At 38.0% G+C, this 27,768-nt stretch overlaps 1 protein-coding gene across 6 annotated transcripts in view; it reads left to right on the forward strand.

Moving 5' to 3' along the window:
• The window catches only part of LOC126376465 (focal adhesion kinase 1), a 167,437-nt gene that overhangs the window by 30,418 nt on the left and 109,251 nt on the right, over nt 1-27,768 (forward strand). The window contains exon 2 of one of the 6 annotated variants that reach the window (XM_050023842.1): nt 20,383-20,862. The exons of 4 other annotated variants lie outside the window; for them this stretch is intronic. In XM_050023842.1, coding sequence (XP_049879799.1) covers nt 20,795-20,862 — 68 coding nt within the window. In that variant the 5' untranslated portion in view covers nt 20,383-20,794. Of the gene's footprint in view, nt 1-20,382; nt 20,863-27,768 lie in introns of those variants that run through there. One more of the 6 variants, XM_050023845.1, reaches the window with a different exon arrangement.

Consider the following 27,768-nt stretch of genomic DNA (forward strand, 5'->3'; position numbering starts at 1 on the left):
GACAGGCAGTCGGCAAAAAAAAACCGGACCTGTCAAATCTTCAGGTTAGGTAAGCGGACCCTGTGGGATAATAGCATTATCAGTGAGATAATGATGTTATTAAGTATGTATAGGGTAGGCATTGCATTGTGTTTTTTGTTTTCTGTTTGATTGCTTTGTACTTACATACTTGTGGTTATTCTATTTTCTATTTGAGGAAGCAGGAAATTAATAAGTGGTAGGTTTACCTACATCCATAATTTGCATATATAAATTTTAATGTAAGGCGGTTAACACAACATCGCCTATATTTATAAATGTACCACATGAGGCAGATACGCGAGATTAAGCACTGCACAATAACACCTGAAGAATTATCCCTTCTTCTTTCATTAAAATGGAGAATTGAAAGATCAGCCAATCTACCTGGAGTTTAAAAAGGCTATATAGAAGCAATTCACCTAAAAACAATATTGTAATTTGATATTTGCGCTTATAAAAGTAAATCTCAAATTGCAATATTGATTTTTAGATGAATTGCTTTGATTTGGCCTTTTTAGACCCCTTATCATCCCTTTAGGCATTGGAGTCACGGGATCACTAAAAACTTCAACAGAAATAAACCTCATCGGAGCACTTTAATTCAGTTTAGTATCATCTGTACCTATCATACAATGTTTTACCGCACGCGCCGGAAGTAAAATGTAACAACCCCTAAAAGTGCCTTACTGCAACAAAGCGCTGGTATATTTCATTTTACTGCTACTTGCGTTTCGGTTTCAGAATCCGAAGTAGCAAATTGCATTTATTTTATTTGGTATTTAATTTTATCTGAAACTTTAGCTGTTGTGTGTGAACTTTTGAAAAGTTTTTAGACGTGTTTTCATTGCAGCCATTTTAACATAAAAGGCTACTTGACAATCTAGTCAATTGCAATACTTTTTTCGAAACGTCAAAACGAGTTTTAATGGAAATACTGTCCTGTGATGTAATCAATGAAAGCGGTCAAACGTCGAACTTATTGTTATTTAATTCATAAATAAAATTCGAAAATAAGTCGAAAAGTAAAATGAGATTGATTTTTGATCATCTGAGACCTGCTTCTATTTCTAAATTAGCATTTTATAATTTATCTTTGACCGAATCGATTACCCTATTTGACTAATATGTATGCTCGGACATAGACATTATTCTCGGCTTATACTATGTTTAACTATTCTTAAGCATAGAATAAGGATGGAATGTTAGGTTTAACTATTCCTAAGCATAAAATAAGAATGGTATAGTAAGTTTTTATTAGTAAGGCCTTTAGAACACTGTACCGTAATCCCATCAGTTTGGACATAGCCAAGATTTTACAGAAGGTAAGTTGCAGCCACATTTTAGTATTGAGATTCTTAGATAGACATGAAATGGAGACATTACGGAGAGAACATTCTTAAACGACTTTAGTTTCCAGCAGCTGAAAACTGGCTGTGTGTGTTTTTATTAACTCCCAATTCAGCATTATAAGCATAAAATCCCTATTAGATATTATAACGTAACATAAGCTTACGAGTATATTCCTAATTGAGCTAGTCAGAACTACACACATCGCGTGATTAACCACCCTACACCGAGCTTTTTGTTATACCAACGTGACAGATGGTCTGGTGAGCTGTTATAATGGTTGATTGTGTTATTGAAAATTGCACGTAAGATGATTTAAAAAGGGTTCCAACCAGAGCACAGGGCTCCCCGAATGAGAAGCAAATTAGTGACACGCATTAGTATAAAAGTAAGTGCGCAATGCAAACAAATGTCAATTAGCAATTATGCCTTTTTTAGATGTATTGCTTCGATGTGGCCTTTTTAAACCCCCCCCCCCCCCCCCCCCAATTTTTTTAACCTCCTCAAAGTATCAACCTTTCGTCCGTACCTCTTCCCAACAAATCAGCTTTATAGTGGTTGTGAAGTTTTGACAATTCGCCAGCTTTTTATATTACATATGCCTATGAAACAATGTATTGCACTGTACTATACTTTATATGAACAAATAAATAATAAATAAATAATAAAAAAAATAAATAAATAAATGAACAGAGGTGACGTAACCAAGTTGGTATAGGGTGATATAGGTACACCCTAACCTGAAGACAGTAAACTTAGTAAACAGTAGGTACTAATCAAAGTTACGCATACTCCACGCAAATTGGGTACGTTTATTGAGTGGGTTCGTTCAATTAGATAATGAAAACGATCGGAACATTATAGGCCAGGATTGGCTTTTGGAAAGGTTATATTGACTGCTACCAATGAGCGAGTACCTAATTGGCTTGACAATTGTAACAAAATATGAAATATGTCGGATAGGGTAGTTTACATTCAACGATATTTATCCAATAGTATTTTTATTTTTTTTATTAGAATACAAAAGATAATATATTGAGAATATAATATTTTGCGAATGTAATGTTTTGCGAATGTAATATTTTGAGAATATAATATTAAGAGAACTAAGGAATCTTTTTTCAATATTTTTTTTTACAAGTATGCGATTTTATATCTGTGTATTACAAGACACGCAACACGGGCGGCCATGATATTCAATGCTTGTAGGTAAACAGCAACGGCAGGAACCCTTTAACCGATTTTTCGATTTGTCTGCGGTTATAACCAGCATAGTACATTCTACTATCATCTTTTTAACACTATTTATTTTTCTATGTACTCCCTTCAAGGGACAATTTTCCGCCATTACTAAACACGCTTTAATTCCAGAATGTTCTTTTCCCGCTTCCCGAGTTAAAGCGCGTCGTTGCGCGCGCTACGTAATTCTACAAATGGCGGCCATAATAATGAGTACACGCACGTAGGTTGTGGCGGGAATAATGTGTTTCCGGTGTAAAAAGGTTTTATACTACTTGTTAGGAATTTAATTAATATTACTAAGGGTTTAATATGTTCTACTTCGTATTCAGACGAATAAGCAAATTCACCAGAGATGTTAAAAAGACCAAGTCAAATGGGTTGAATTTTAATGGAAAATATAATTTAAACAGCAGGACGTTCTTTGTGAATTACAGAAACAAATGAAGGTACTTGCTCATTATGTGTTCGCTACAAATGCTAAAATCGACCTAAACATAACATAAATATTTATCATAATAGTTCCACTGTAGTAAATAGTTCCGGGTATGGAGAATACCACCACGCTGCTCCACTGAACGCTGGTAAGAGTCATTTGTTGAGCACGAAAGAATCTTACTTTTTGGGACAATCAGATAATTCAGCCTGCAAGGGGCGATGTCCAGTCAAACAAAGGACAGTCTCTCAAAGTGCTTTTGACAATGTCTTCATCGAGAATCGAACCCGGGCCTCCAGATCCCAACGATGGGACGAGCCCAACGCTCTAACCACTAGACCATGGAGGCTGTTGAATATTGAATTGAATCGACCAAAAAAGATTTATACCTAACTCAAAGTTATAGACATATTTCAGATACTTCGCCGATAACTTGTCATTCATTCGAACATTCAATAAAATATAATATTGGAATTGACTCCGAGACAGTTGTGTAAACCTCTGTCGGACATTCCAGCATTTCCAACACTACGCCAGTCTGGCCTGTCAATTCCAATGTCTACAACGGTACGGTTGGCAGAAGGGATTCGTTTACCTAACAATTTGGACGTCTACTAGAATGGTAGGATCAGAAGAAATACGCATTTAACGTGGCATTCGGCAGATCGTGACGGCTAGAGGCGCGTGCGTTGGCACGACTTGCGCTAGCCTAGTACTGTTGGCAAATAAATAATTACGAAAAAAAGATGAAAAATTTTAGAGATGCTCTGAATATTCATTTAGTATTCGGTATATATTCTATCGGGCGATTGCCCGATCTTTCCTTAAAGCCGGGGCTGCCGAATGTAACACATAATATGTCAAAAATCAAAATGTATTACAAGAAGATGAATCCTAGTTATGCCTATGTACCAAGTGGCACGCGCGTACTCGACACATAATTACATGGCATAATATTATATTTTTTATCGATTTTTAAAAAGAACCGATAAAGACGGGGTACTCGGTTCTGACTTGTGGTAGGAACCGAAAAAATCGGTTCCTAAGATATAGACCGGTTCTCGATGCCCTAGTTCGAAGATCTACCCTTGTCTATTCTCTAGACTACGCTCCTCTACAAAATATAAGGAATAAACATTATCTGGAAAAAAGTCAATTTCAAAGCAAACCTCCATTACAAAATAGCTTTCGAATAGATAGAATTTCTCGCAGAGAACAAGTGCTTGAGAGGATCTTAAATTCATTTCCTGTGCGAGTGGTGTCGGCTGCCAAAGCTAGTCGAATGCTTCCAACCTAATTTGCTGGAGAGTTTAATATCCAGTTCCTTACGTGTACGCCAGGGTTTTGATGTTAAAATTATTTTTAGTGTTTTTGTAGGGCTAGAGTATTTAGGTCGGAAATTCATTGGTATATTTACGTAAACTTGACGGTAGTCCATATAAAGATATTACCGTTCACATCCTTACCTCACTTTTTAATTCGTCTAAATTTTGATTGTTCGAACATATTTTCGTAAGACACTACAAGTAATTTGTTTCAGTTAAGCATCCGAACAATATCGCTAAAAATAAATAAATTGAAATAAAAAATGCTATTTTAAAAAATCAAACAAGGGAATGAACGGTTATATCATCTCTAAGCATATTAAACATTATGCATTGGCTTATCAATACATTTGAGGTCTGTCCACTTCAGCTGTAAACCAAGTGGTAAGTCAAACTCTTAAGTATTAAATTTGTGCGACGTAGTTTGACATTGTGTAGGAAAGTCTGTGAAAAGAGGTTAACTTCCTTTACAATACAATACAAAAAAATACCTACTTTATTGCACCAAAATAAAAGAGACTTAACTAGGTACATGGCACATGGCGGCCTTATCGCTTAAAGCGATTTCTTCCAGGCAACCACACGACTCCCCTTACTCGCCATCTACTTACCAGATTAAAGATTTGGCAGGTGTTGAATGCAAAAATCCAAGTGAAAGATTCTCGAGAGCTTTTTCTTGTTAGTTTCGAAGTTTTCCAATGAACTGTGATTTATCTGAAATCTTTTCCTAGACTAGACCAGAACAGTCTAGACTTAAGACAAATTACGTTGAAAATGCTTCTCTCAGGGATCACCGCATTAGTCGAATTGGAAACTACACAACACAATATGTAATGTGGCAGAACAGAATTCAGGTGTGTAATTACAGATAAAGAATAAAACATTTATTCGGCAAAAAATACGTAATTACACATTGTTTAGTGGTCATTAACAATTAAATTACTTATGATAAATGTTCCAAACTTAAATAAGTAGGTGTATTATCTACACTCAATCCTCGCCAGATATGTTTAAGTCTGGGTCCTGTACTAGGTTTAAGATAAATTATGACATTCTGATTACTAAATAAAGACAAATCTAAAACTAATAAAAAACATTTATCTTTTCTATTTAACTTATTAATGAATTTTAATCAAGAAAAACGTAATAATAAGTCCGACGTTTTATCACCTTTTTCTATGGCGTCACAGTGTGCTTTTTCATACAAATTCTATAGTAATCTTGTGTTTTGACGTTTAATAAAAAGCAACTGATTTGACTAGTTGGAAACTGCCCTGTACAAATCCTGGAAACCTAATGATATCTATTATCTATGATCCATAATAATATATGTTCGAATCCTCACACAAAATAATGTGGCAACACTAGATTTAAGTTTTTAATTCGACCACAAGATGGCGATTCTAACACTCTTTACTTCAACTCTTTACTTACGCACTCAACATGTAACTATAATATTATTAAATACAGTCCAAATTTAACTTTGTGCAATTTCATTTAACTAACTCCAGCTCCGCACAATATATATGAATTCAAACCTATTTATACGTAGATTCAAATTCATAAAACGGGCGTTCTCCAAACGCGCGTTTTGTATACAACTCAAACTAAAACTTTTATAAATGGTGTAAACATCTTAATTATAGCGAGACAAATTACCATCTCCACAGTAATATGTATTCTGTGGTTATACTAATAAAGACAAGAGTATCAACATCATTAACCGAGACTACGGGACTGGGGAAATTAGCCGGGAACCCACCCGGCACGGACCAAGTTTTTCAACATGCCGAGATTGCCGAGTGCTGCCGAGTCGAGAGCACAGAACAATGGTAGCAATTTTACCAAATTACCATCTAGCGTATCTATACAGGTTAGGTTTGATATAGGTAGGGGGTTTTGTTAGGCTACGTGTGTTGCGAGTTGGAATATTGCAAGGATAATGGTAGACGGTTTTCTTTCTTTTAATGAATATGAATGTAAATGATAATTAAGAGTCAATAACGCTGTAGTCAACAAATGAACGATCGATGCGAGTTGGAATATTGGAAGGAAAATAGTAGACGGTTTTCTTTCTTTTAATTAATATGAATATAAATGAAATATGATCTTCTTATCGTGTGGATTGTGAAGTGGAATACCAGCCTCGCCAACCCAGGGATAACCCATGAAATATGACCATTTCATGAAATGATCGAGCACATCATGAAATGATCAATTCTAAGATTTGGCCACGACATATACATTAATAATAATATGCTTTTTATTTATATAATAATGTGTTGTGTTATGTTGGTGTCGTGATAAAAGATAGATGTGGTGTAAAAGTCGATATAGTGACTAAGATTGAGAAGGGAATGTTAAGTTTGTTTGGACATATAGTGCGGATGAAGGATAATAGGGTTACGAAAGCAGCATATAAAGCGAAGGTTGATAGTAGGGCTGGCAGAAGAAGACCTACCTAGAAGGACGTACTTTGACCAAATTGAAGATGCCCTTAGAAAAGGTTTAGTACGACCTTCTCTGAACCGGCGTGCGTGTATGAAACGATTGATGAATGTGGAGGAAGCAAGAATAGTGTGTCCGGATCGAAGCAAATGGAATTCCATAATGATAGTCTCTGCTTACCCCGATGGGAAATAGGCGTGAGTTTATGTATGTATGTAACGATATGTTGCAGCCATTCTTATTAAAATATTCTCAAGTTAGTGTTTATTGCTAAAGTTAAAGTATTCAAGCTAAACCGCGTCTGTATACGTGAGTATTTTTCGCACGAGCGGGAAACTTTACAGTCCTGCAGCTACCGAAGTCAGTTCTGGGAACAATGTGTGAATAATGGATATTAATGTGCCAAAAACGTAAAAGATTGCGATGTTAGCGCTCCTGACTTGCTATCTAGTTGGATAGATAAGTTGCCTTCAAGAAAATGCTCATGTGAAAGGAAATTACGGGTGGCGTCGTGGCGTAAAAATAAGTACGTAGGTACAAGATTGCACGGATTTAACGACCTCTGTCTGAGTAATTTTAAATAACATACTTAGAACTATAGATTTAAGATAAACAAGACAATGGTGCTAATTCCTGCAGACGCCATCTTATGTTAAGTTATACGTGTCATTTTCTTATCCGTTGAAAAAAAAACATCTATCTAATATGCTTTGTCAACCAAATATTTGTACAATAAACACTTGCGTGTCTGCCAGTGTTAATACTTAATGGCCCCGATTCCTGGAGACACCGCCTAATTTTATTTTAAGTTATATCCGTCATTTTCATATCCGTCGAAAAGGAAAGGGACGGATGATTCACAGCTCTTAATTTTAGGAAGAATGAGTAAATTAATGTGTCGGGTTATTGACTGATGTAAAATTTTTAGACGGTTGGTTTAGATTTGTGCTTAAAATTGACGTGTGTTCCATAAATTTTATGCTTGTCAATTACCCGTCCCTTTCCTTTTCGGCGGATAAGAAAATGACAGATATAACTTAAAATAAAATTAGATGCTATTTACAGGAATTAGCACCAATATATATTTAAAATTAATTCTTTATTTCATTTGACGTTCCAAAAAGGCTGTAGTCCAAAGGGCTTTTGTAAAGTTGCTCATTCATTTCCTTCATTCACTCGTCCGCTCACTTCACTCACTCAATTCAAAATGGCTTTAATTTACGCGAATTTTCTCCACAACAAACCCATTGTCGTATATAATTAGACTCGTCAACAGCAGTAAATTCAGTCTGGCTTGTTCAATATTAAATGCATCGTTAAACTGTTATAAGGTCGGTAATTGTTTAAGGTTTCAGTGAATATTTTGACTTGTTTTAATGAGATTTTCACTTTATGTGTGATGATAATGTCCAGTAGGTAGGGGCGGTATATGGAAACCAGGTATGCTCAGTCCTATGACAAGCCGCCATTTCTAGCCCTTTTATGACGTAAGTGTTACCACTGTGTTACCATTAAATTGGTATCTCCAACATTCTAAGGACGTAAATTTTATTATTGAAAATTATGTGAATTACTAACTAATGTATTTAATTGCTATTAGTTGTCACATATAAAAATGTTGATAATATTATGTAGGAAAATAATAAGACTTGTTTGGGTTTTACGGACAAAACGCGCGAACGTATTTATTGATAGAATTATGACAGATAAAAAAAGGTATTGCCAACATAATCAGTAGCTAGAGTTAACCAGCAGATTAGACAACATATTAGGCTAATATAATGGGTGCGTTCTCAATTTCCAACAAAAAAACCATTAACCCTGTAAGTAAATCTGTTAGTAAAAAAATCCTTGCAAAGTAAATATACAACGCACGGTGGGATGACGTCAGCTGTGCTTACCTTGAAATGTTTGAGGATACCTGGTCTTCTTATACCATGGATAGGGAGTTACCGGCACAAGATAAACCTGCAAAGCAATATTTTTTGTACACTAGGTTTTTTATAGTAATAAATTAATATTTTAAGTTAAGCAATCTAGATAACAGTCTGGATTTACACGAAACTAACACGAAAACTTAAACCGTTTTATCAAAAAAAAAGGAAGTAACCTAACCAAAATATCACCATTTCCGCTACAAATTGCGTGTTTCTTAGCAATTACGATATTTTTATTACATTCTATGCTAATTATTTCGTGCTTTATGCGTTATGAATATCAAAAGATTTCGGATAACGAACACTTCTAATTGCAATTCAGAATTGTTTTGTTTCCGAAGTCACAGTTGATTATAGTGAGTAATAGTATTGGGTAGTTTCCTAGGTCAAAGACAAATCATGAAATTCTGATTACTAAATGCAGACAGATCTAAAGGTGACAAAAAACGTTTTCTTTTACTATTTAACTTAGTTATGAATTTTAATAAAGAAAAATGTAATAATAAGTGCGACATTTTGTCACGTTTTTCTATGACGTCACAGGTTGCTTTTTCATACAAATACCATAGTAATTTCGTGTTTTGACGTTTAGTAAAGAGTAACTGATTTGACTAGTTGGAAACTACCCCCTTATGGATATGAAGTTTTAAATCGCATTATTTTTTTAAAAGATTATGTAGGAAATATTAGTAAATGCGGTTACTCTTTGTTAATCTTTATTTAAGTATATATTGTTTTATATTATATACTAGCTGGTTTATTGATATGGCGCGATTGTGTTTGGAGGTTTAACAAACGGTTCAAAAATGAAATCAGGAACGGAATTTTATACGTAAAAATCTTTTTTGGAAGACACATAGCACCTAACAGAAATCTACTTACAGCGCATCGCTGTGATGTCCAAAATCATTTATGAAATGTTAATATCTTGCCAACGGTTCAGATCTACGTACAAGACAGGACAGACGTATAGACACGACATAATACAATACCAAAAGGATCTATTGCACATATAAACACAACATTAAAACAATTACAAAAGCGACTACAGAAGCACAATCGGCGGCCTTATTGCTAAATAGCAATTTCTTTCAGGCAACCTTAGGGTAGGGTTATAATAACAACCTAAAGAAAGGACGTTTAAGCCGACAACCACCGCGCCGCTCGCGGCGTGATTTATATCGAGTGCTTAGACATATGCACGCAGCGAATGCCTACTGTAGATAGACGTCTTACTGTTATTGGTCGAAGTTCTCGATATATTTCGCATCGCGCGCGACGCGGCGGCCGTGCCGCGAGGACAGAGCGGTATTTATACCGTAGAACATTCTCGAATGTCACACGAGCATACATAATAAGCGGTACTTTGTAGCCCTTTTCAGTCCACACTAAAACCTCCATACAAATTACCTAACAGTATCTTATTCTAATAACCCTCATACCGTATGTAACTCATGCCACTTCTCTAAGGAATAGGCGAGCTAATTACATAAAATAATTTATGCCACCGAACACCTGGTCTACTTTTACGTAAACGACCATGTTACGCGTTTTGGTAACTTAATTAGTCTTTTGACTTTGGCTTTGGAAATTGTAAGGTGCTAAGTATTTCGTAATAAGTTACTTGAAAGTAGCAGATATGTATCCGCTCGATAATTTATGGGATATAAATAGGTAGTATATTTGATACGGTATCTTTTTTTTACTTATCCATTTAAAGCACCTATATTGTCATCATCATCTCCCTAGCGTTATCCCGTTTTTCACACGATCCGCTTACCTACTTGAAGATTTGACAGGGCCGGTTTTTACAGAAGCGACTGTCCGACCTTCCAACCCGCGAAGGAAAACCAGCCCAATATAGGTTAGGTCCCATACCTCCGAAATGCATTTCTCAGGAATGGATTTATCCAAACATGACTTGGAAAATAAATTCGAAAATCATTGGTTTTGGCCTGTGCTGGGATTTGAACCTGCGAGCTCAAATTGAGAGTCAAGCGTTCTACTAACTGGGCTACCACGGCCGCCACCACCACCACTACCAAAAAACCTATATATCGTCGCCATAGCGAAAACTACGTAAGCGCGTCTTTGAAAAAGAATAATTTTCTTCAACAATACCTCGAATTAAAATTCATTTCAATCAGGGTAATAATTTACATGTCACACAAATTGACACATCCGAATGTGTTTTTTTCAAAAAGACGTTTATGTTTTTTCTATAAAGCGACGAGGGCACAATTCAACACAACATTTGAAATCAAAATATACACCCAAAATCTACGTAAACAAATACCCGCACATGAATACGCTTAATAAGCTTCCAGACTAAGTAAGCTACAGTAAATTTCAAGAAAACAGGTCACGGATGCAATCTGAAAACATGAAAGTTTATCAAGTTGGGCTCGTGCGCACACAGACTTATATCATCCTGAATGTGTTCGCTTTTCAAAATTTATGCCCTGCTTCTTCGTGCGAATATGATGCATAACGGTGCACACACATTGAACTTAACTATTTAAACTATTCTTCAGTTGTTATGTTTAACAACATGAAGCCGGGAGCATTTCTTTAAGTCTGCTTCCTGATAAGTTGAGAACAAACAGTTTGTTTGTAAGATTGTTTTTCAACTGCTTAGCAAAGGTTTCGTTCATGTCTCACGCGCGTTGATTTAAACTTGAGTTTTATTTTATATATTATCTGTAAAGTTTTATTAATTATTAATTTAAGTCTTTTTTTCTCTCTCTTCTAATCCTTTTATCCCCTGTTGGGATTTCCACTCCTCGCGATCTTTTGCAGTCTCTGTAGCTTACTCCCATGACAAGCTTTTAATTCCCGGACAACCGTGTGTACTGGAATCAGCACGATTACGTTAGGTACTCTTATCATCATCATCAATTTAAGAGCCACGCTCTTGTCGGTGTAGCATTTTCCATTCCAGTCTATCAAAGGCCAATTCCTTGCCTTCCCTATAAGACACGACGTTGACCTTTTCTTTAATCTGTTCCATGTAAGCTCTTCTTGGTCTTCCCCTTCCTCTCTTTCCTTCTAGCTTTCCTTCTATGATGTTTTTAATAAATTCGTCGTGTCTCATTAGGTGTCCAATCATCTTGCCTCTTCTGTCCTCAATAATTCTTAGTATTTGACTCTTTTCCCTTACTCTTACTAGCACTTCCTCATTTGTAACCCTTTCTGTCCAACTTATTTTTTCCATCCTTCTCCAACACCACATACTCAGGTACTCTTACATACGTTACATATTCTATCGTGTGGGTTGTGAGGTGGATTACCAACCCCATCAATCCTGGTGTCAGGGTTATTACTGAGCCGCCATATTCCCCTGACATGACTCATGTAACGACTACGTACTTACATCAGTAAGTAATAACCGGTTAGGTACTTAAATATATTAAGAAAGTAAAGATAAAATGCAGGTATCAGAATAGTGCCTTGGGCACCTCGAAGCTAAACTTCCAAAAAGGAGGTAGTTTGGTTTACAGGCGAGTCTCCTGAAAGTTTCATTTGGCGTGAACATTAAAGGGGGAGGGAGGAAGTTGCCGTGAATTGCACTTTATAGTCCCGTAGGATGAGCCGGGCTGAGAAGCTAACGTTTTAAAGATAAATGTTATTGTTTACTTGTACGGCTAGGTACTGGAAAAACTTAGACACTTTCACACGTTGTTAAAAAATTTGTATTTTTTTTTGAAAGATTAAAAAAGAACACTCAAAGATCCATAGGAAGGTCTTAAAGGTTCTTGATACAGGTGTGAGTCTTCTCTTGTATCGTGTGGGTTGTGAGGTGGAGTACCAACCTCATCAACCCTGGTGTCACGGTTACTATTTTGCTGCCAGAGGCTCCTGACATGGCTCATGTAACGACTACTAACTTACGTCAGTAAGTAGTAACCGGAACCAATGGCTTAACGTGCCTTTCGAAGCACGGATCATCTTTTGGACAATCAGGTGATCAGCCTGTAATGTCCTAACCAAACTATCCCTAGTTTGGTTGTGGTCCCCCACAAAGTAATTTTTGTGATATGTTCCCACTGGGAATCGAACCCAGGACCTCTCGAGATCGTGAGCCCAACGCTCTAACCACTAAACCAGCAGAGACTGTTAAAACAATACACTTCGACGGTACTTTGAGAAAATCCAACGTCACTTGAACACAATGGTGCGTACGGGTCATACTCACATAGGCTACTGCATATTCTGAATATGTCTACAGCTAATGAGTGAATGAGTGATTAAGTTCATTGTCCTTCTGCATCGCAGACGGCACGGGTCTGCATCTTGTATAATTCATTAGTTGATGCTTACGAGACGTTACAAATACGTCTGGGTATCGACGTGTGGTGCGTATGAGTCGGTTACTCTTATATTGCATATTATTGTTATTAATTCTTGACTATCTTCTAAGGTTAGGTAGATGATGAATTCTTGACTATCTTCTTGTGTTGAAGCTGACAAATGGGCCATAAATCAGGTGATATAATCTGTTATTTAAAAAAATATAAGTTTAAAAACTAAATACCCGGCTACAGAAAAATCGCGCTCTAAAACGTATGAAACAAGAAAATAGGTATGCGATGAGAAATTCCACTTAACATTAACCCAGAATAATGGCCAACCCAGAATAACCCACTTACACCCGATACAAGTACATACAGGTAGTCATACAAGTAGGTATGGGTGTTAGTGACACCGTAACGAAAACTGAGGGGGATGATTAAGACCATGATTGGAAATTTCTGGAAAATTTATGAAAATTGTAGTGATTTTTTTAATTATTTTTAGTTCCATACTTTTGCGACAGAAAATATCAACTTAGAATCATGGTCTGAATCGCCCCTCAAAATTTTCGTTACCCTGTATGTAATAAAACTTGGCTGAAACTAAACTAGAAATTCAGCGACATCCATCAAACCAAGCCAGCGGTATCATAAACTCAGTTAATTTATGAGGGCGACAACCTATTGTGCATTATGGCCGTTCGTTTGATGAATGACTCGTAAACGCATAGCTAACGCTTGCATTAACACTGACAAATAGTTGCCCTAACTGTCACAGGAGATTTACCGCGGGAGCGCTTCTTGGCATTGTTTTATTCCTTCTATAGACATAAAATCACGCCAGGAAATTCCGTTTGCTACGATCCTGATACACCACCCTCGCTTTTTCAATTCTCATCAAAGACTTCATGTATCACGCTCGCCAGTTTAGAGTACTCTTCACCTGACCTTTCTTTAAAACTACCACCACCACCTTATGATCATTTCGACGAACATCCGTATTGCTTCCTTGTAATTGTTTTGTGAAAATTTTAAATGATGTTATTGACTTGTTTTATGTGCGTGGCGTCCTTTTATAATAAACTATTTCTATTCTATTCTAAAACATACACGATCTGATCGTGGAATGTACGCCTAGGTCCTCCTCTTCCTTTGCTATTACTTACACCAATATCATGAATCTTTAAGACTTTCCTCCTGCCTTGGATTCTCGTCCTAAGGATCATTGAGTCTTTTTTCCTGATCCTGACACATAAACTAAGCTTCCTCTAGCATGCTCGTCGGTCCTTGTAATCATCATCATCAATTTAAAAGCGACGCTCTTGTCGGTGTAGCATTTTCCATTCCAGTCTATCAAAGGCCAATTCCTTGACTTCCCTATAAGACACGACATTAACCTTTTCTTTAATCTGTTCCATGTAAGGTCTTCTTGGTCTTCCCCTTCCTCTCTTTCCTTCTAGCTTTCCTTCTATTATGTTTTTAATAAATTCGTCGTGTCTTATTAGGTGTCCAATCATCTTGCCTCTTCTGTCCTCAATAATTCTCAGTATTTGTCTTTTTTTCCCTTACTCTAATACTCGCATAAAATATGATATTTTTAATCAAAGTAGGTATGTTTATGTTGAACTTTCCTTAGCGTAAGCTCGGACCATAGAATGAAGAATAATACTAAGAATAGAACAGCAACTCCGCCCCACACCATTTCGTATCAGGCGCCGATTTCTCACTTTCTGGGTCTTGCTACAAGCACACCCCGGACACTTCATACAAACAACCTCATTTTACACAGACAACACACATTGACGTTATCGTACACGCGCATCTGTGTGTGTGACATCTGACGCCATACGATTGAAGTCTAAACTGTGTTCGAGGTGGGAGGTAAACCTAGCTCAGCCGCTGGTGGGTGGAGCGAAGAGGTGACGTTCTTTCTATACGTAGTATTATGCCTTATTCTATGCTACAAGTCTGAAATGGCCGTAAGCCGCTAAGGAGTAAGGGAGAGCGCGTGGATTGTGTCTCGCTCGCACTTACGCGTTAAGCGACACAAAGTGAGAAAGAAACCCTTGTTTGGAGTGTCTAGGGTACGGCAGAAGTTATGATGGTAGTACATATTTAAGATGTAAAGTAAAATTGCCTGCTAAGGATTTTCTTACATTCTATTCTTGCGTTTGTTTGTGATCAATATTTATGTCTACTAGGATGTTTAAAACCATCGCATGATGTCGCGTCACCTTCGACTGAAGTCAATTCGTTATCGGAGAGAAAATGATTACGAGTTTATTGGAAACTCACTGTCCTATTCAGGCAGTACACAACCCTTGAAACATCGACGATATAGCAAATAGACGCCTGCCGTCTGATATAATAAGTAGCTCAATAAAGTATTTTATCTATCTTAGCGGCTTACGGTTATTTAGACTAAAGTAAGATCCCCCATCACACTCGCGTCAGACAGTGTACTGCGCGGAAGGCAAGGGGGAAACTGCTCTATTTGTCCCTAAAAAGTAACATGGAGAATGCTACACCGACAAGAGCGTGGCTCTTAAATTAGTGATGATGAAGACCCAGCGGGGGTGAGGTTAATCTAGCTCGACGCCCGATACGAATTGGAGCGGGGCAGGGCGGAGAGTTAAGTACCGTTATTTTTGAGAAGATTGTTTATTCTATGGCAGCGTGGTGGAGTATGCTCTATTATACCCCCTCCGACTTCAGCAGGGCGACGTATATAGGCTGTTTATGTATGTTTTTCATTATGTTGACGTAACCCACGTTTTTTCTGTTATTAGGAGTCTAGTAGTCATCTTCTTCTTCTATCGTGTGGGTTTTGTGGTGGATCACCAACACCATCAGCCCTGGTGTCAAGGAGTCTAGTAGTCGTGTCGCCGATGTCTCGAAGGAATGTATTATCGACGGCTAGCGCGGCTCCCCTCGACGTCTCTAATGGTATTGTCGCGTGACGTACCCGGGGGAGTCGGGGAAATTGTTTGGAAAATGTCCACTTGTACACTCAATTCAATTACTGATGGATTGCTTGTGAATTTATGGTTCCTAGGAATGTTGCCCGCAACCATCTTTCTAGTTACAGCAGTCTGACTGCTGATAATATCTCAATCTTCTTCTTCTTCTTTGCGAGTCGATGGCGATCGATACTAAATTTTTGCTGACCAATAATTGGCCACGCTTACGGCATTGCCAGTGGCTTCGTAAAGGTCTTTAATAGTGCAGGTGTTAGGGCACTTAGGACAGCGCAAAAGGTAAGCCATAGTTTGTGGTGATACTCCACACTCGCAATCATCGCAACCATCAGCCAGATGTCAGTTGTCCTTAATTTAGAGGTTATATTTAAACATGTCAATTGGGCCGTGTACTAGGTTTAACATAAATTATGAAATTCTATTTATTTATTTTATTTTATTCTGATAACTATATAAGACTGATCTAAAACGAACGAAAACATTTTATTTTTTGTATTTAACTTGTTCGACATTTTATCACGTTTTTCTATGACGTCACAGTGTGCTATTTCATACAAATTTCATAGTAATTTCGTGTTTTGACGTTTTGTAAAAAGTAAATTTGCAAATGGAATTCTGTAGTCTCTGCTTACTCCGGTGGGAAGCAAGCGTGAGTTTATGTATGTATTAAATCCACAAATAATAGTGCATTTTGGAAAACAAAGCTCGACTTTTAAAACGCAGCAGAAATAGCGCGAAGGCTTTTACTAACCGTGGAAAGAGTAAGGACCGTTTTTATGCGTCCACTCTGAGCAGTCTTAAATGTTCGAATTGCTTGCTTTTAAAGTGCAGTGTAATTGTTCTGGCTATTGCGACAGTAAGGCAGCAGTAAAACAGGTCGTTATTCAGAATATAAGCTCTTAGGTCGCCTGTATATTACCTACTAAGGGTGGTATGGAAAAGTTAGGTCACTGTTTTTTCTCGTGATGGATGTACCTCTACTAGCCCAATGAGGGACTATCCAGGCCATGTTCCCAAAAAAATAAAATAGATAAAACATGTCGACGCCCACGCCATCTAGATGATGTAATGGTTAACACGCTCGTCCCGGCTAAAAAGGCCACATCGAAGCAATTTTTTAAAAAAAATTGCTATTTGACATTTGTTTGCATTGCGCACTTACTTTTATATGCGCAAATGTCAAATTGTAATGTTGCTTTTTTAGATGAATTGCTTTAATGTGTGCGTTTTTAACCCCCTGCGGGTTTAAGTCCGTCTGAGTCAGATATTTTTAGATTTAATTTTATCTTTGTAACGTTGATAATTTTAATTAAAGAGTGGTGTGCTGCTTTAAAACACAGAAAAACAGGGTTTTGTGTTTATCATTTTATTTCTTATTGAAAGTAGGTATAGCTAATAATAAAATTATATAATTTTCCAATCCACAACATTACTTATCCATCCATATAATTAAGTAATTCGCAGTCATCTCAACAGGCCGATTAGGACATTCCAAGCGCGCTTGCCCATACAAATTCCGGTCCGAATGTAAGTACGGGTCATCGCGCCGTTACTGGCGACAGGTGTCGCGTCACCTGCTTCCTGCGCGGGCGCTGCAGGAAGGGCCGCCATATTGATCGCGATGTGTCAACACACTGTAATTGTTGATGGCAGATGATAGTGCATCGGTATGCGTGGTGGTACGCACGTAGTCTTAGTGCAACTGTTTCACGACTACATCCCAATTGGGGTAGTCAGAGGTCCATCCATCGCAAGGTGAACTAAGTACCCACACCTCACCGAGCTTTCTTTTAGAACAACGTGATAGATTTTGAGTCATATCGCGGTCTATAATGGTCGAGACAACTGTTTAGTGAAAACAACACTTAAGTTAAATTAATAATTCACGGCGCAAGTCCGGTACAGTGTACGGTCACGAGCATTAATATGTACACTTTGGTACCATGTCACATTAACTTTTTTGACAAATTGATCTGTAAGTCTCACTAAATGTCAAATATGTTAGTGCGACAGAGTCCTAAAGTGGGTACATTATATTGCTCGTGATTGTACACTAGGACAAAAAGGAAAGTAAAGCAAAACGTACACATAAAATCACGCTTGTTTCCCGTTGGGGTAGACAGAAACCACAGAATTCTACTTCCGTTTCTTCCACTCTTATCAAAGTCTTCATACAAGCTCTCTGGTTTAGCAAAACTTTTGTAATGCTTTACAGTTTTTATTAAGCCACATATCCCAGACAAAAGAATCATAACGAATTCCCTTTATCAACCAGAGTGCGCATGCGTGTAAAAATAATATTTATCGCACGCATGTCATCCGCCATTGTTCGGAGTTCCGGCAGTGATACGGACTGGCAGTATCTAGCCATATACTTACCTACCTAATGTTGATGGATGGATTACTTATACATATATTTTAACTCCAATTATACCTACACAGTCATACATACGGGGTTAAAATGGCCACATCGAAGCAATTCATCTAAGAAAGCAATATTGCAATTTGACATGTGCGTATATAAAAGTAAGCGCGCAATGCAAGCAAATGTCAAATCTTCTTATATCGTGTGAGTTGTGAGGTAGATTACCAGCCTCAATGTCAAATAGCAATATTGCTTTCTTAAATGAATTTCTTCGATGTGGCCATTTTAAACCCCCAGATGTATGTATCACTGTGAAAGAGGAACCCTATATAAAAATCTACAAGGAAAATTCAGTACAATCTGGATGACCTTTTAATTTATGTTGGCACATAGATAAATAATGGTAAATGAAAGACAAAAGAAGATAAAAATAAAAGAAAAGATAAAAATTCTGACCTGGGTAATGTAGTTATTAAACTATACATATTTGTAAAACTAGTAAGGCCTCGCATTAACCGGCTTCAACTGTACAAATGGGTATTTTTATATATTTTTTCTAAGTTAAGAGTAAGTACCTAAGTACCAAAAGAATGGCGCTTGGATACCTGAGATGATAATAAAGGCTTAATCCGATGGGTAGTGTTACTATAATTGAATTTGCTGTGTGCAATATATAGTTAAAGATATAAATTCATGGGTTGTTAATAGGGTACTTGACTGAAGAAAGATAAATGACGAAATTCTAATCTTTAAATAGAAACCAGTGCAAAACAATCAGAAACTTACTTAATTTTTCCTTTTTCTTGACTTATTTTCTAATTTTAATTATAATGAGTTACGATGTTTGGTCGCTTTTATTGATGACGTCTCACGACAGTATTTCCCACGTATTTCCATACAAAATGCAAAATTTTTTTTCGTTTTGACGTTTCCTAAAAAGTATCTCGGTATTCATCTCGAGCTCCTCCGTGCTTCGGAAGGCACGTTAATAATCATCAATCCGCACTGGGCCCGCGTGATGGTTTAAGGCCCGATCTCCCTATCCATCCATAGGGAAGGCCCGTGCCCCAGCAGTGGGGACGTTAATGGGCTGATGATGATGATGATGAAAAAGTATCTCATTTGACTAGGTTCTCATCCGCGAAGGTCCGTGTTGCTCTAAGCATGCAGTCTATGAGTGATCGCTGAGAGCTGAGACAAACATCAGGGCTTATTTTTGACAAGGATTTATCGCCTCGGCATTTTAGTCACACAAGGCACTGCGAAGCACTGGATGGCAGACATTTTTAAATTCATGCCTGGATCGTCTCGATACCGGCAGTCGCCGACATGTGAATGAATGCACAAGCAGAGACAAAACCTCGGTCGCCTATTTTAAAAATAAAAAAAATGATTTTAAAACAAAAGAAGCTTTCGATGGGGTTTAGTTTAGAGGATTCCTTTACATGGATTTGCGATCTTTCGTTCAAAAACTACTTATGAACTACCACAGTTTTCATCATTTTTATTTTTATTATTTATTTTTTCTGCATTTTTATTTCTAATTTGTCATTTTTGTAAATACACGACCGCTAGGTAAATCATTCAGTCTGTAGATACTTTTCTAAAAGCAGCATACCTGGCCTATGCTAAAAACATCATTATCTCCATAACGTTATCCCGTTTTCACTGGGTCCGCTTACCTAACCTGAAAATGTGACAGGTCCGGTTTTTCACAGAAGCGACTGCCTTTCTGACCAATACAGGTTCCTATGCTTAAAAACGTGAGCAATTTTTTTCTCGTCAACTGTTTCAGAAAGAATGAACTCAGGCATAACTGAACAGGGTGGCAGAGACACTTATTGACATTTTTTTAATAACGTTGCAAGCAAGCAAGTCCACTCTATTGAACTGTTTATATTAAACTCGGAAGTTAAAAACAGCTGTTGTGGAAACATGCGCCATTTTAGTTCACAAAATGGCGCACAAAAAAGAACATGTTATTTTTTTTTCAGACGCAGCAGTTCGAAACTTTTCTGCCAAAAGGAATTTCATTCGCAAAGTGGACTGTGATCGCCGTCTGGCGTTAAAAAAATAGTGTCTAAAATTAAGTGCTAATACCAAATATTTATACCAGTGTAACCTTATCAATAAACAAGCCTTAAACTTAACGAAATCACCTTAAAGGACCAAAATTTATTAGGATTTTGTAACAATTTTAGTAGTGTTTAGACTCCTTTTACAGATTCATGTGTAAACGTGCTTTTTGGTATAGTGTTTTATACGGAATTTGTGGAATATAATGAAAATTGTTGTGAAAATATGCAGTTTGTGGTGGACACGTGATAGCGTGTCGTGGTAGCGGCCATTTTGTATAAAAAGACTGGAAAAAGGATTTACAAAGCGGTGTAAAGGAGATAGGACACGATGGAGCGGTGTGACGGATTTCTGGTGTACCGCAAGCCTGTATACAGGGTGTTCCAGTACTTAGAAACGTGAGTAACATTTTAGTTCAAATAATTTAGACAATGGCCACGATTCCTCCAGACACCTCCTAATTTTAAGTTATATGTACCCGCCATTTTCTTATCCGCCGAAAAGGAAAGGGACTTACCTACACATATTATTGCTTATAACGATATCTATTATCGTGTTTATCATTTCATTATGCATGTATTTAGAATCTACGTAAAATTTGTACGCCGCAAGGCAAAGATGAAGAACGTTTAATGTGAACACTGGCATCTGTATTTATATTACTCATGTTTAAGCAAATAAATTATCTTTATCTCTATCTGTTGTCCATCTCACAACTCATACGAGAGAAGAAGAAGGATACACAAAAGTTAATAAAAGCCCAAACAGATTAGCGTCTATTGACTCAAACTCATCATCACTAATTTGAGAGCCACGCTCTTGTCGGTGTAGCATTCTCCATGCTACTTTTTAGGGAAAAATAGAGCAGTGGTTTCCCTCTCGACTTCTGCCCTAGCTCAAACTATTCACCTAAAATACTATTTAAATATGGCATTAAAGATTAAACACACAAGCCAATTTTCCAAACTCAACTTTTGATCACTGACTCCATAATTTCAACACAGCTAATCCATTAAACCAGGTCCGAAATTCCACTTAATCACGGCAGACTCGGCGCACAGACGAGTTGAAAGTTTAATGAGTGTCGCATCCGAAGTGGTGCGTTAATATTTAACACCTGCGATTCTCTGATTGCCTGGTACGGTCACGGGTACTAATATGTATACACTTTGAAACCGTAAGTCTCATTAAATGTCAAATATGATAGTGCGACAGGGTTCTAAAGTGGGTACATGATATTGCTCATGACTGTTCGTGGTTTCGTAGCGTAAAGAATAATTCGTATCCCCGCACTAATTCGTATCGGGCGCCGAGCTATTTACCTCACCCCCTCTGGGTCTTACTTTAGTGTTAAATGGCCGAAAGCCTGTGTCTCGCTTTCGCGGCACACGTAATGAGATTTTTGTATGAAGTGTTGGTACTTTCAACGTACATACGGTCACGAGCATTAATATGTATACACTTTGGTACCATGTCACATTAACTTTTTTGACAAATTGAACTGTAAGTCTCACTAAATGTCAAATATGTTAGTGCGACAGAGTCCTAAAGTGGGTACATTATATTGCTCATGACTGTACATACATACAAACTCTCGGCAGAGTAAGCAGAGACTATGGAATTCCATTTGCTTCGATCCTGACAATTCTCTTGCTTCCTCCACATTCATCAATCGTTTTATACACGCACGCCGGTTCAGAGTAGATAATACTGAACCTTAAAAACCTTGTATGGAATACTAGGTATTTAAATACGGCCTTCGTGAGCCAGTGGTTAAGTGATAGAGCTTACGATCTCGAGGTCCCGGCTCCGAATCCCGGTGGGGACATAATCACAAAAACTACTTGTAATGCCGTATTTTCTAGTTCTAGTTTGGTTAGCATATTACAGGCTGATCACCCGATTGCCGGAAAGTAAGATGATCCGTGCTTCGAAGGGCTCTTCAAGCAGTCGCTTCCCTACTATTTAACTAATTAAATAGGTATGTAGTTGTTACATGAGCCTTTAGCGGCTCAATAGTAAACTTGTGGCTCAAACCACCCCATTACCCCATACAGGCGTGAGTTTATGTACGTTTGTATGTATGAACAGCTGTTAACTAAAGCGCCTTAACCCCTTACTGTACATTAAAACGCTTAAATACTTTAATGAAGCTACAAACTCCCAAAGAGCACGATAAAGGGTATTCTGAAGTGCTTTTTATAACCCAGGGCGCGATGTTTTGGTAAACTGAGTTAAATATAACAAATCGTAGGGTTAAGTGTTTTAAAGACATTGTTTGTTGTCGGCTCTATTTTGGAGACCACAGATTAGTATAGAGGTATATTCTCGTTCTATGTCGTACAGGGGGTTAATATAGCCACATCGAAGCAATTCATCTAAGAAAGCAATATTGCTATTTGACATTTGCGCATATACAAGTAAGTGCGCAATGCACACACTTGTCAAATAGGAATATTGCTTTCTTAGATGAATAACAACAATGTGGCCTTTTTAGACCCCCTGGAAGCGAATCACGTCATTCTGTCAAAATACGAACAAAATCACGTGTCACGCATGTTAGGGAAAACAACAAACTTCGATTGCGACAAAATTTATTGAATCGATCGATAATTTTATCAGGTTGTCTGCAGAACAGCGTAGAAGTAAATAAACTAAGTGATATAAAGAAGCATTTAACCTCAACGTCTTAAAATTACTATTTTCTTAATTAAAGAACTAATAAACAAAAGTACGTAATATTAACTGGTGGTTAATTAAAGATGGAGTTTTAGCGTCCATTAACGAAATTATAGACAGTCTCCGCTGGTAGAAATGTTTGCTAAGGGGTCGCCACCCTCTGTTTGCTTTTATATTTTTACTCTGTGGTAAGCAAAGGGTGAAAAAGGAAATGCCTTATGCTTTTTTTTAATGAAATGTGAATTACTGACTTTATGCCACACTAACAAATGCCGGTTTTTGATGAGGTACCTAATAAGATCAGATGAATACGTCAGTTTGCGACGTCAGGTAAGGCATCCCTATTTTTTTTAGAAAGCCTATTCAAACGTGACAACTATAAACTAGTCCTATCGTGGTAGTCGATGATGTAAGATTTGCTACGGTCCGCTCTCGTACTATATTATTTCAAAACTTTTGCTACTAACATAAGACAGGCGTTGCATTCCCCTGTTATCGACTTCGTTTTCGAAGTTATATATATGTCACCGTAAAATTGTAAATAACGTTAGATTATAATCTAGCGTTATTGTGAACTGTCGAAAAATTGTGAAACGTAATATACTGCTTACAATTTAACGTATTATTATTCGTCAGATTATAATCTATCGAAGTAAAACTGTTTAATCACAATCTTACAATTGTCAAATTGTCAACTGTCCGACGGCTGTCCCTGATTGGTCGGCCTTACAGTAGACCGTTCTGTGTCCATAGAGTTAGGAATAAAACACAGGTGTCAGTCAAATAAAATAAATGCTCTTCAAGATTGTGAAATCAAGTACGTATTATTAGATAGATTATAATCTAACGTTATTTACAATTTTACGGTGACATATACACTCCGATCTGGTTCATGGGGTGAGAAGAACCCTTGGAAATCTCATTACCCTTATTATACTCCAGGGAACGATTTTTGGGGTTTAAATTTATTATGATTTATGACTGCTTTTATTGAACGGTAGATTTGCTGAGGTCATTGAAAATATTGAGCAATGCGCGAGGAAGGGTGATTGCTTTTATTTTACAGTAGGCGTAGCATAAATAGTTTGTATTGGAAACTGAGTTATTGAATTTTGTTATAGTGAACTGATTATTACAGTACTGTAATTAAGATGTAGAATATGACTGTTATATGAATATGGCATTTACCCTCGATGGTGTTCCTTCGCCGTCGCCGTTAAGCAAATTATGATAAGGATCATAAATTATCCACATAAACTCCGACCAAATTAAACTAGACAAAGGCGGCCTTATCGCTCAAAAGAATGTCTTTGAATGATTCGTAGGTGTCACGGGTTCGAATCCCGGTTCGGGCTCTGAACTACTGAATTCGAATTTATGTTTTATGGATCACAAATACTCCCTATCCATCCATAGGGAAGGCCCGTGCCCCAGCAGTGAGGACGTTAATGGGCTGATGATGATGGATCACAAATAACGTGATTTCCACTATTTGTGCGCGCTTAATGGCAATAGGCTCGCCTCCTACATGGACGGGACTTAAACATAGCTGGCGAGGAATAGGTCACCTATGATAATTCAAATTCAGAGGTACAGTCATGAGCAACATAATGTACCCACTTTAGGACTCTGTCGCACTAACATATTTGACATTTAGTGAGGCTTACAGTTCAATTTGTCAAAAAAGTTAATGTGACATGGTACCAAAGTGTATACTAATGCTCGTGACCGTACAAGGCACAATAAATTATCCCACTGTTGGATCATCTCATCTCTCCCAATCTTGGAAAATAATTCCAAAAACAAAGAGCAAATTCATCACTCAAAAGTACTTTTTAATTCTCTATTTTCCCCACCCCCGTGCTCTATACAAAATGCTCTTGTTTGATCATGAACACTGAGGGTGGGGCGTGCGTTGTAATATTATTATTGATAAAGTGCATGGCACATAACCGGCGCAGTCGCCGGGGTGCAGTGTGGCGTGGATCACAGCAATATATCACGTTCTTTTGTTAGCTTATGTTGTTATTAATTTTCCTATTCAATTCGGAAATGTGCGTTTGTGTTGTGTTTAGTCAAAACAAAACTTAATATCAATGTATATGAGTATGAGTTACAAAACCCAAATAAAGAGAGAAAAAGTGTAATTATTCAAAAATATAATAAACATAATTATGTGTGTGTGACAAGTGTGTCAGGATCGAAGCAAACAGAATTCAATAGTCTCTGCTTACCCCGGTGGGAAATAGGCGCGAGTTTATGTATGTATGTGTGTGACGTCTGACACTAGACGATTGAAGACTAAAGTAAGACCGAGGGGGGGGGGGGGGGGGAGACGCTCGATTCTATGCTTACGGTATGTTTGGCTATTAAACTTAAGTGTTTAAGCTATTTATTATATAATAAGTCATAGATTAACAGCCTCCGTGGTCTAGTGGTTAGAGCGTTAGGCTCACGACCTGGAGGTCCGGGTTCGATTCCCGATGGGGACATTGTCGAAATCACTTTGTGAGACTGTCCTTTGTTTGGTAAGGACTTTTCAGGCTTGAATCACCTGATTGTCCAAAAAAAAAATGATTCCGTGCTTCGGAGGGCACGTTAAGCCGTTGGTCCCGGCTATTAGCCGTAAAAACACCTCCACCAACCTGCATTGGAGCAGCGTGGTGGAGTATGCTCCATACCCCCTCCGGTTGATTGAGGGGAGGCCTGTGCCCAGCAGTGGGACGTATATAGGCTGTTTATGTTATGTTAAGTCATAGATTGCACAGGATCGGAAAAGATGTCGTGAAAGAGATGAGGAGGACTTTTAGGATAGAAGTCCTCATTCTAAAACGCCAAATTGCCTTCTATGTTATGCGAAAAAATAACGAAAACACGAAGTAATTAAGTTATTTTCGTTTAGGAGTAATAATCGATGTGGAAATCTGAACAAGCCCGGTTAGTTGGAAGTCGGGAACAGAGCGGAGAGCACTCGATTTGCGGTTCATTGAGTTCTGATAGACTGACCACGCGCTGCATACACAGTGAGCTCTTTAGCAAACCATCGTTATAACAAGAGTTTTCCAATATTTTACGAATTTTCTGGGCGGGATTTAAGTACTTACATCATTGTCTCAAGTACCTATTCAGAGAAAGAAGTTTTTTTTATTAAGGGACACCACAGTAGCAAATATAAAACAAAACACGTAATAAAAACAACTTAGGTACACAAAAGAATACATATTATTATATTGTTTTTAACAGCCTCCGTGGTCTAGTGGTTAGAGCGTTAGGCTCAAGATCTGGAGGTCCGGGTTCGATTCCCGATGGGGACATTGTCGAAATCACTTTGTGAGACTGTCCTTTGTTTGGTAAGGACTTTTCAGGCTTGAATCACCTGATTGTCCGAAAAAGTAAGATGATTCCGTGCTTCGGAAGGCACGGTAAGCCGTTGGTCCCGACTATTAGCCGTAAAAACACCTCCACCAACCCGCAGTGGAGCAGCGTGGTGGAGTATGCTCCATACCCCCTCCGGTTGATTGAGGGGAGGCCTGTGCCCAGTAGTGGGACGTATATAGGCAGTTTATGTTATGTATATTGTTTTTGACGGGGTCCGCTTACCTAATCTGAAGATTTGACAGGTCCGGTTTTTTACAGAAGCGACTGTCTGACCTTCTAGCCCGCGAAGGGAAAACCAGCCCAATACAGATTAGGTCACATACCTCCGAAAATGCATTTCTCGGGAATGTGGGTTTCCTCACGACGTTTTCCTTCACCGCTGAGCACGTGATAATCATTTATGGTCCAAACATGAATACGAAAACAAATTCGATAAACATTCGTTTAGGCCTGTGCGGGATTCGAACCTGCGACCTCAAAGTGAGAGGCAAGCATTCTATCACATACTAACTAACACAACAGTGATTATAAAAACACACATACAACCTAAACATGATTTATATAACCCTTCAAACGGAAACTTCAGCAACATACCGTTTGGAAGTGCGAAGTGGGTGGTATTTTAAATATTCCCCCCTTCGTGGAAATCGATGTCCTCCCTTGAGGGGTGTCCTCTCCAGTTGCTTCTATTCCAGAGGTTTTTTTTCTTGTTTATTGTGGAATTAATGAAAAACAGCGGCCGGCAGCCATCGCCGTCTGGGGCTTAGGCCTTGGGGCCTCGGGGTTTACTGTTGATAGGACGCTTGTCGTTTATATTATGTTCTCCTTATAATAATAATAATAAAACAATTTATTGCACACAAAACAAGACATTTACACGATAAACTTGTTCTAAGGTGGGCAAAGGCGGCCATATCGCTAATAGCGATCTCGCCCAGACAACCTTCGGTAGAGGATATACTTAGTACACATGTACAGCTGAAGTGTAGCGCGCAAAAAATAGATTAGATTATAATATATTTTACACATTCACACGCACGCATGCACACACACACACACACACACACGCACGCACGCACGCACGCACGCACGCACGCACGCACGCACGCACGCACGCACACACACACATTCCCGAGAAATGCGTTTCAGAAGTGATCTAACCTGTATTGGGCTGGTTTTCCCTTCGCGGGTTTGAAGGTTAGTCAGGTTAGGTAAGCGAACCCCGTGAGAAACGGGATAACGCTAGG

Source organism: Pectinophora gossypiella, chromosome 21, assembly GCF_024362695.1.
Source record: "Pectinophora gossypiella chromosome 21, ilPecGoss1.1, whole genome shotgun sequence".
NCBI classification, from domain to species: Eukaryota; Metazoa; Arthropoda; class Insecta; order Lepidoptera; family Gelechiidae; genus Pectinophora; species Pectinophora gossypiella.